Genomic DNA, 10,464 nt, shown 5'->3' with positions numbered 1-10,464 from the left:
AGGGTCCCGCGGCCTGCCACCAGGTGGGCAGCTTCGCTGGATGGTGACCCCATCCCGCCCAGGTTCCGTGGGTAAAGATCGCGGGGTGCCCAGGGGCCCCTCATAACCTGGGCATGCTCTCCCATAAGCATTCTTGGTTAGAAAATCAAGTTTTTTTTTTTTTTGGCAGTACCAGGGATCGAACTCACGACCTTGCGCTTGCCAGGCAGGCGCTTATGCCATTGAGCTATATCCCCAGCCCTCAAGTTCTGTTTTTAAATTATTTTTTGTAAGAATATGATTTTCCTCATGACAAAGGCAAGCATTTAATCACAACACAATGCCCACACATTTTCAAATCCGCCTCTGCCGCACCTTAAAACTCAGGGGATTTTCTGCAGAGGAGTCCTCTGCGGCCAGCTCCGCTGGGGCTGTCTAGCCATGGCGCCGTGACAGAGTCCAGGACGCATCCGGCAGGCGGCTCTGAGCCCTCCCCGTCCCTGGCACACGCTGGCAAGATTAGCAAGCTTGGAAGAAAATCAACCTTTGGTTTCACGGCCCCTTCTCAGTCACAGGCCGGCGCCCTTCTCAGCTGTCCCCCTCGTCACAAGTCTGTGCCCTACAGCCTCTCCTCGCCGTCCCCGCCCCGGGGCTGTCGCCTCTGCTGCACCAGCTGCTTGTCCAGTTCTCGGAGCTGCTTCAGGAAGCCCCTGTTGGGCAGGACGCAGCGGTTCCTGGCCACTTGCTGGATGGCATCGACGAGGGTCATACTCCTGTGGATCATCAGGTAGGCCAGGACCAGGGTCGCCGAGCGGCTGCGGCCCATGGCGCAGTGAACCAGGATCTTATCTGCAGGGGGCGGGAGAAGAAAAGCTGGCTGAAGTGCCCGGCGGCCCAGACAGGCAGCCCGGCCCGATGCGTGCTCTCCCCCACCCGCCTGTAACCTGACTTTGCGCCACAGCTCCCCAGCCGCATAACGGGCAGTGCTGCTACCCCCTGCAAGGGCACTGCCAGGGACTCGGGTGACTTGTGTAGAACACACTTTGTGCACACTCGGCACACACGAAAGGCTCCTAAATGTCAGGTTTGCCATTGCTGCTTCAGTAAGAAGAACGTGAGTTGAGTTCATGTGCTCCTCCCCTGCCAAGTACCTCTACATGAGAACTCCTAAGTCAGTGTGCTGGAGAAATGATTATGGGTTTGGGGAACACATGGGATGATCAGAAATGCGGTAAATTTCAATTAAAAAAAATGTATTACAGGTGGTACACACCTGTAATCCCAGCACTCGGGAGGCTGAGGCAGGAGGATTGTTGCGAGTTTGAGACCATCCTGGGCTACAAAGTGAGCTCAAGGCCAGCCTGAACTGCATAGTGAGACCCTGTCTCAAAAAGGCAAAAAAAAAAAAAAGTATTACAGTAAAAGACACATTGCCATGAATCTATGTCCAAATACTCCCCCTCCCTTCAAACACACTTACCCCACTGCTCTTACTACTTTCTGAAGCAGTTCTGGAAGTCCTCTTTCGTGAGTGTCTTTACCTGATCAGAAATACAGTGACTGGCGTGCCGAGCGCCATCCAGGGGAAAGACAGGCTCATAAAAACATTCTGGTGTGTCCTCATCTGCCTTATTCTCTGGATCTGGCACTGTGCAACATCTGGCTCCTCCCCAAGGTCAAAATGACATGAAAGAGAAATGTGTAGAATGGATTCGGGACATTGAGTCAGCCACAGCAGCATGACCAAAGAGACTCACGAGAGAGCACGTCCAGAACTGCTTCAGAAAGTGGTGAGAAAGGGGATAAGTGATCGTGTGTCTTTTACTGTAATAAATAATTCTATGTAAACTCTAGTTTTCAACCACATCTTGTATATTTATATTCAACATAAATAAGCACTGATGTATGTAAAATAGGGTACCAGAGGATGCCCGTTGAAAAGCCTTCCACCGAACCCCAAGGCTCCCAGGAGCAGTGAGTCTTACTGACCGCTTCGTCCAGGGGAAGTTCTGTACATAGGCGCCATGAGACACAGTTCTCTGTTTGCCCCGGGGCAGCAGGGTTTCCACCTTTCCTACACCTTGCTCCTTCCCTGTACCAGTGTGGCCGGGCAGTCTCAGGATGAGTGTCTGCAGACTTCCCTCTCTGGGTTTTTGTCCCTCACTGGGGAGACCCTGGAGCGTCCAGGCCCTGCGCAGGCTGCAGGTGGAGCTGAGAGAGATGAATGTGTTCTGCATGACGGCAGTGCCGTTGGATTCCACCCCGTGTGCAGGGCGTTCTGGATTCCGCCCTGCCCAGTCCTGAGGCCCTGCATGCAGCCCGCAGCCCAGTAAGGAAAAGCATCCCTGTGGCCTGGGAGCCTGCAGAACCCTGACCCCCATCTTGTAGACCTGCATTCCAGACTTGGTTCTGCTACCAAGTGCCCGCTGGGTGAGTAACAGGTAAGTCACTCAGCCTATGAAACCTCAGTTTCCTCAATTATTGAGCAAGGGAACAAAATCAGATTAGTATTAAACAAAATCAACTCAGTAAAAACCACACGGTCAGGTTTTGTGAAAATGAAAGTAGGCATCATGGCATATTCCTACAATCCCAGCACTTTGGGAGGCTGAGGCAGGAGGATTTCAAGTTTGAGCCCTGCCTGGGCAGTTTATCACCTTAGAGAGTCCTTAAATCGATAAATAGAATAAAATAAAAAGAAGCCAGGCATGTAGCACCCGCCTGTAATCCCAGCACTCAGTAGGCTGAGGCAGGGGGATCACTGCAAACTTGAGGCCAGCCTGGGCTACACCGTGAGTTCAAGGCCAGTGTGCACCATAAAGCGAGAACCTGTCTCAAAATGCAAACAAACAAATAAATAAATAAAAAGGGCTGGCGATGTAGCTCAGTGTGAAGGCCCTGGTTTGACTCCCAGTGCAAAGAAAGAAGAATGGAAGGAACGGCGAAGGAAAGAAAGAGAAGCTTTACTCTGCTGCACGCCAAAGGCAAGGGAAGAACGTTCTCACAAGCAAAATGAGCTACAGCGTCGCCTCTGCGTCAGCTCCCCAAGTGGGAGGCGAGACAGGGGCTCCCACTCACTCTCAGGAGAGCGCGGGGTCAGCGCTATTTCCATAACAGTGCTGCGGTGACAGCCGCCTCTTTGACTACGTTGACACGCGTGTGACATGGCCTTTGTGACAGTCACAAAGGCAGCAACGGGCAGAACTGGGGCCTTGGCGTGGCTCACGGCACAGGCAGCGGCTTTCCTCGCCATGGCCGCATTGTCCACCCCACACCATCGGGGGACAAAGGCGAGTGCCCCGAAGAATATCCTCAGTGAAACAGCACAAACGCATCTCCTCCAGGCCGGCCCTCGGGTCTCCTTCTTAAGATTCCGCGCGATGGAACGGGGCGCACGCGTGGGGCTCTCTGGCTGCATCCCAAGCACAATGCCTGTCTCCAGGGGAAGCTCTCAGGAGACGGAGTTGTGGGCTGAATCCCTGCTCTTTTCCTGAAACTCGTCTTTCCATCATTGCACAAATGATGAAAAACCTCGGGTATTCAGACTTGGGCATCTGGCAGAAGTCTTCTCAAAAGGAAATCAAGTGACAAAGAAAACAACGGACTTGGTTGTTAGCAGGGGTAAAATGCAAGCTTTCAAACAAAAATTAGAATTGTGGAAAACTTGGGCCTATGGCTGGGAGACTGACAGTTTCCCAGTGTGCACAAGATTTTTCCTTTCAGAGGGGCGGTGACAATCACAAATGTGACTTTTGGTAATCTACAATGAAACGTGTCAACATTTGGAAGAACCAAATAACTCAGTGAACCAGTGTTTTCACATAGCCAGTGCAGGCCACTGCAAAATCATGCTAAAAGATGCCCTCAGTGTGCAAGATCGAACATGGGTTTGTTTTGTTTTGTTTCTTGGGTTTTTGTTTTTTGTTTTTTTTATTTTTGAGACAGGTTCTCAATGCAATGACCTTAAACTTACTATGCAGCTCAGGTTGGTGTCAAACTCAGCAATCCTCCTGCCTCAGCCTCCCGGGTGCTGGGATTACAGGCATGTGCCAAAGATTTCTGAAACCAGAAAACTGGAGATGTAGAAGACAGGAGCTGTTTGGCCACTGCCGGATTTACAGCGGGGCCAGGCTAAAAACAGGACACACGAGACGCCGCCATGTCCTCTGGCGTCCACGTGGTGGCGCTCTAGAGCCCGCCTAGTGCATGGGCCTACCAGGACAAGACCCTCAGGGTTTTCATGTCATCCCTTCTCTTCCCGGGATGATTCTTCATGTCATCAAACAGCCCATAGCACTGTGACACGGAACCTGTGTTCTGCTACATAGCATTGTCAACAAGTGCATGTCAGACAGAAGTTTCACAAAATACCTGCATGTGGTGGCACATGCCTATAATCCCAGCACTAGGGAGGCTGAGGCAGGAGGATCACCACGAATTTGATGCCAGGTTGGGCTACCTAGTGAGGTCAAGGCAAGCCTGAACTTCATAGCAAGACTCTCTCTCAAAAAAGAAAAAGTTTCATAAACTGTGTCTTTGCTGCATGCTGATATTTTCTAATCTATTGACTTTCTTTTAAAGAAATGCTAGTCATATCCATGAAGTTGTTTTATGACATGCTGGTCTCAATTAGATATTTTTCCATCACCAAAAGGTGAATTCCCATATTCTTTTTTTAAGGCAGAAAGGCTTATTTTGGCTCACAGAATTCTCATGATCTCGTGGAGAAAGCCCCAGTCCAGAATCTCCACGGCTCCCCCATCACATGCCGTCCGTGGTGACAGAAGGTAAGGCTGTCACTCCCATGAAACACGCCAGCTGGGCACGTCCCCTGCTACCCCTGCCCCCTGGGACCTCCTTTCTTGGCTTTCGGGCAGCCTTTGTGGGCCTCCCCTCCCACCTTGGAACACACCTTCCCCAGCAACGTTGGGGCTCACAGAAGGGCCGCGCTGCCGGAGCAGCTCTGGGGGCGTGGCCGTCCCAGAGACAGGGCCAGGGTGCTGCGCACTTGCCGGAGGGCAAGAGACACTTAGAGCCCTCAGGGACAGTCTGCCCTGTGAGGAGCCCCAGAGTCACCTCCTGCTGGAAGGCAGGCTTCTCGTGTTGTTTTAGTTTTAGTTTTAGGTCTAGTTTTTGTTTTTGAGACAGGGTCTTGCTGTAGAGTCCAGGCTGGTCTTGAACTCACTACGTAGCCCAGGCTGGCCTCGAATTCAAGGCAGTTCTCCTGACCCAGGCTCCTGAGTGCTGAGCTTACGGGCACTGAGCACCTGGCAGGAATGCTTTTTAAAAAGAGTGAACTAATAGCACGTGCGAGGTCCCGGGTGCAGTCCCCAGCGCTGCAAGGAAGGAAAAATGAATGAAAACAGTGGGCGGGGGTGGGGACAGCATACCCTTGGCTGAAAGCAGCAGCAAAGGACAGACCAGGGGCGGGGAGAGAGCCCCCCTCCGGACAGACCGTGCGTCCACACCTCTTGGCTCAGGCCTGTAAGAAACGTGGGCCCAGGGCTGGCTCCGTGATGCCACCGCCGTGTCCCTTGGTTGCCAGGACGTGACTGACACAAGCAGGCCAGCCACTGCACGCGGCGGGCAGGCTGAGCACCTGTCACCAACTTCACCCCGAGTCAGTGGCTCCCTGCTGTGGCGCCAGCGAGCCCTTTGTTTTGTCGCTTTGGCCACTTGGCACAAGACAGTGGACAGCCAATGGCTCGCAGCCCTTCAAGAAATTTCAGTGTGCCTGGCACGGTGGCGCACGCCCGTAATCCCAGCACTCACTCAGGAGGATCATCGCGAGTTCCAGGCCAGCCTGGGCTACAAAGTGAGCTCAAGGCCAGCCTGAACTGCATAGCGAGACCCTGTCTCAAAAAGACAATAGAAAAAAAAGAAATTTCAGTTTGTTGCCTGCACCTACCACACGGTTGATTTTAAAGTAAAATCCAGATCAGAGACATTCTGAAAAGTTAGAAGTTCTGCTGAGTTTGCACCGATTCTTACAAGATGCACTCCCAGGGCTGAGCCGAAGCTGCTCCCTCAGATGGGGACCTGGGGCTCCCTGCTGAGCCACAAGCACCCCTAGCCACACCCCATGGCCCACATGTGTTCACCCTGCCTGGTTTGGAAGGGTTGGGGTTTGAGGCCCTAGTTTGAAAAAGAAAGCTTTTTGTTGTTTTGGTTTTTGAGACAGGGTCTCACTATGCGGTTCAGGCTGGCCTTGAGCTCACCTCGTAGCCCAGGCTGGTCTCGAACTCGCAGCAATCCTCCTGCCTCAGCCTCCCGAGTGCTGGGACTACAGGCGTGCGCCACCACGCCCGGCTGCACTGTTCTTTCTTGATCCTTCTTTGCAGGGTGCTTCCGCCCACCTGGCGCAGCAGTCACCATGCACACCAGCCTGGCGCCGCCTCACAGATGCTCGGTGATCTGCCGGGGCTTAAACCTCTGTCTCCGGATCTGGCAGTGGGGGCAGCCTCTGGAATGAGGTGCCAGGAACCTAAAACAGACTTCCGCGGGAGTGTCATCCAAGTTCAAAGTTGGAATGTCTTTCTTCCCTTTTGCTGTTAGGGCCGGAAGCTTCCTGGTGATGGCGTGCACATGCTGGCGCGGTGACGTGCTCCGCAGGCCACGACCTCCCTTCTTGCTGGCATCCCAAGGCTGCCGCGCACGCGCGGGCTCCTGCGCTTTGTGTGTCGCTGCTGCTCATTAGAACCGGCAGGGTAAATATTCCCGTCACTGCACCGAGACGCCGAGGCTGCGGGTTTCGCGTCCTTCCTGACTCCGCCATGGAATATGAACCCCGCCCTGCCTTCTCCAAGCGGGCCAGGGCCCTTCCCTTAAGGGGCCGTAAGACACCAGTAACAGCGAGCAAGGGCAGGAGACAGGGCAGCTGTAGATTTCTGACCTCCGTGTCCAACGTGTTCTCAGTTAACTTCAGGCGCTGGGAGGTGGATTTTACCTCCTGCCGATGAGTCAGGGTCCGGTTGCTGTTTCGCTCCCACTTGGGAAGCCAGAATGCACGGGACACAAAAGATGGTCCCTAAACAGACTCCTAAAAGGGTGACTTAGGGGGGCGGCGTCCTCTGCCGCGGGGTTTTCGCTGCGCCCTTGCTTTTGAACCTCAGTGACAAACTTGGTGGCTACGGCTGGCTGGGGGCCGGGGCCACTCTGGGATGACCACTGAGGTCTGGGACTATCCAGCAGAACTGCTCCAGGCCCAGCCCCAGGCTGCAAGTTCCTAAAGCAAGTCAGTCGGCCAGTCGGATCCTTGCAATCCCAACCTCTCCAGGCAAGAAAGGCCCCCAGTAACTGGACACCCTGGGTAACGCCATCGCCCGGCAGGGCTGAAGTCAGAGCACAGGTGAGGGAGCTGCAGTCCCCCTGGCCTCAGAGGAGGGCTCTGAACTCTGCCCCTGCAGCAGTACCTCTGTGGGCTGAGCCGCTGCACAGCTGGGCTGGACCTCTCTCTCCGAAACAGCCTTGCAGCCCCTGCGGAATTAGGGCGGCCAGAACTGCATTCATTGTGAGCACAAGGGCTAGCACCAAGATTTAAAAGATGGATCATTAACGCGGGAAAACTGGAGCAGTGTGGATACAAACCCCAGGTTCTTGACGATATTTTAGCCAAGGTTGTCAGCTTTCTACCAGAGGCCTTGCCACGCCGAAAGTTCCTGGGAAAGGCTGAGGCGAGGCTGTGGCCCTGGCTGCTTACTAGCCGAACTTAAACTCTCCCCGTGGGTTCCCCTGCAGGTCAGCTCCCTGAAGGTTTTCTGGCATCAAAGCCCCGGAATAAGTCGCGCTTGGGGCCAGGCACAATGTGCATCGCAGTCCCAGCTTGGCGGTCCCAGGCCGTCCTGCCCCCACCTTACCTTTTTAAGGATGGCTAAAATTCCTTAGGAATTCAGACCAAGACCTTTCTTTCTTTCTTTCTTTTTTTTTTTTTTTTTTTTTGTTTTTTTTTCCGGTTTCCGGAAATCGAACTCATGACCTTGCGCTTGCCAGGCAGGCACTGTGCCGCTGAGCTAAATCCCCAGCCCTAAGACCTTTCTGCTAACCCTCTAATTCTAGTTCCCATTAAGGCCAGAACCCGACCAGCAGCACATTGGTGTAGCACGTCCTGAAACCACACAGGCTCAGACGTCTTCTCCTGGACCACAAATAAACCCAGTGTACCAGGTTTGAGAGCCACGCAGACCCGCCCCAACAACGAGCCTGGGTTCGGGGGCGTGGCCCATGATTGGGGCCTGGTCTGTGGTTGGCTGTGACCTCAGATTAGGGCGTGGCTGCGCTTGGGGTGTGGTTTCTGGTTGGGCGTGGTCTCGGACTGGGGCGGGGTTTCAGGCTGAGGGCGTGGTCTCAGTGGGGGCGGGCGGCTCTTACTGCGGTCATCCCGGAGCGCGGAGTCAATGAAGGCGGCCGCGGAATAGAAGAAGATGCTGAGGTCGAAGGTGGGGACGTCGTCCGCCTCGACGCCGTGGTACTCGATGTCCATGTCGCGGTAGTAGTCGGGCCCGGTGTCCACATTCCAGCGGCCGTGCGCGGCGTTCAGCACGTGCGTGAAGCCCGCCTTCTGCAGCCCGTAGCGGTCCAGCGCCGTCGCCCTGGGCGCAAGGGGCAGAGGTGGGTCGCACGGAGGGCGCCGCCCGGCTTCAGGCTCCCGAGGGAAAGGGACCGCGAGGACGCCCCCAAGCCATGCTCTTACCTCGTCCCAGAGCCTTGCTCTGAGGACCCCTAGGCCGCCCACCGTTCAGTGTCTCGGCGGGGGGGGGGAAGGGGGGGGCTATGCGCTCGGCCAGGCCTTTGGTCTCCATTCACCCCGGAATCCAGGGGACGACCAGGTCGCAGGACTGGACCGTCCGCATCCCGCCAGGGTGCCCGAACCAGTTTATCCGGCCTTCACAGAGGCCTGGGAGACCCTTGACAGCTGGCCTCTCCTCTGACCTCCTAGGGTATTTTTGGGGTTTGGAGGTCGGGGCTAGAAAGAATGGGTTAAGGCCCCGCCTTCCCTGTGAGCATTTGATCGGGACTGGGCACACTTCTTGTACTGATGTTGAGAGAGCTGGTGGACACAGTGTGGGTAGAGGCCAGGCTGTGGCGCATGACTGTAATCCCAGAACTCAGGAGGCTGAGGCAGGAGGATCATTGCGAGTTCCTGAAACCAGCCTGGGCTACAAAGTGAGCTCAAGGCCAGCCTGAACTGCATAGGGAGATCCTGTCTCAAAAAGACAAAACAAACAACGTGGGTATGAAACGGTTGCCTTCGTGAGTCTTTGCCTTGTAGGGCAATGAGCTGTTCTGAGGACAGCTATCTGATCACCCCGCAGATTGAACTGACTTTGGGTTTTTTGTTTTTTGTTTTTTGGTTTTTTTTGTTTTTTTTTTTTTTAATTTTTGTCTTTTTGATACGGTCTCACTATGCAGTTCGCGCTGGCCTTTTAAGCTCACTTTGTAGCCCAGGCTGGTCTCGAACTCACAAGGATCCTCCTGCCTCAGCCTCCCAAGTGCTGGGATTACAGACATGCACCACCATGCCCGGCCTTTTTAGAGACGTTCCTGAAGCCAGCACTGAGGTTGCCTTAGCTTTGGGTGCAGGGCCGGGATCAGGCTGGGTCTCTAGGCTGGAGAGAGGAGCTCAGATCTTACCCTAAGCCTTAGAGGGCTTTAAGGAAAAGTGAGCGTTATTCACTTTATGGACTGGTCAGTCTGGCTGGTGAGTGGACAGAGACTAGAGAAGGGCAAAACCCAGAAGCAGCTAGGTCTGTGGAGCTGCAATTGTATTGGCCAATAAATAAATAAATAAATGGGGAAAGAGGGAGGGGAGGAGAGAAAGTTCGCACCAGACTGCGGCACTGCCGGTCTCCGGTGATTGGGCTTGGGGCGGGGCCGAGGGGTCTGGCCTGGCTAGAGCCTAAGATGTGAGCGATGAGGAGAGAAAGACTTAGAGAGGGAGCTTGGGGTTTGCCTTGGAAGTCCTTGCGTGCCAGGTCTGTATTTGGGGGTCAAGGGGAGCTTTAGATGGAGTTTGAGGAAAGATGGTGAGGCTGACTTTGAGCAGACATCTCTCAGTGGCGCACAGAGCAGCCTGCAGCTCAGGGAAGGGCTCGCGGAGTCCGAGGTCACAAGCGAAAGCGGTGTATTAGGCTTCAGCTGACCGCCTATCTCAAGGCCGTGGAGAAAAGGATGTGGACAGAAGTGATCATGTTGATGCCAGCAGGGGCCGACAGGGGGCGCCCTGCACCAAAAGCGGCTGGGACCTTTACCCGGGTACCCCTGTGTGTCTCCGGCTTCCTGGAGCTTTCTGTTTGCATGAGATGAGCCACAGCGCGGCCATGGAAAGCTGAGCACAGGCGAGGAGCCTCCAGAAACGTTTGCGAGAACTCCCGAGGAGACTGCGGTGAGGCGAGGGCGGGGAGCTGCGCCGCACGCCCCGCCGGCCCCTGGTGCAGCACCCTGATCACGGGACGCAGTCTGCTCTCCTCTGTTCCGCTGCAACGTCTG

General features: G+C 54.8%; 1 protein-coding gene across 5 annotated transcripts in view; it reads right to left on the bottom strand.

The window, feature by feature from the left end:
* Positions 1-286: 286 nt before the first annotated feature.
* Positions 287-10,464, bottom strand: part of Dupd1 (dual specificity phosphatase and pro isomerase domain containing 1) — a 35,482-nt gene continuing 25,304 nt past the window's right edge. For all 5 annotated transcript variants that reach the window (XM_013517072.1, XM_013517071.1, XM_013517073.1 and 2 more), the window contains 2 exons: positions 8,347-8,567; positions 287-828 (listed from right to left, as the gene is read on the bottom strand). In XM_013517072.1, coding sequence (XP_013372526.1) covers positions 599-828; positions 8,347-8,567 — 451 coding nt within the window. In that variant the 3' untranslated portion in view covers positions 287-598. The remainder of the gene's footprint in view (positions 829-8,346; positions 8,568-10,464) is intronic.

The sequence above is a fragment of the Chinchilla lanigera genome, unplaced genomic scaffold (genome assembly GCF_000276665.1).
Source record: "Chinchilla lanigera isolate Chin_1 unplaced genomic scaffold, ChiLan1.0 scaffold00036, whole genome shotgun sequence".
NCBI lineage: Eukaryota > Metazoa > Chordata > Mammalia > Rodentia > Chinchillidae > Chinchilla > Chinchilla lanigera.
Note: the sequence above shows the minus strand (reverse complement) of the source record. Positions and strands in the feature narration are given on the sequence as shown.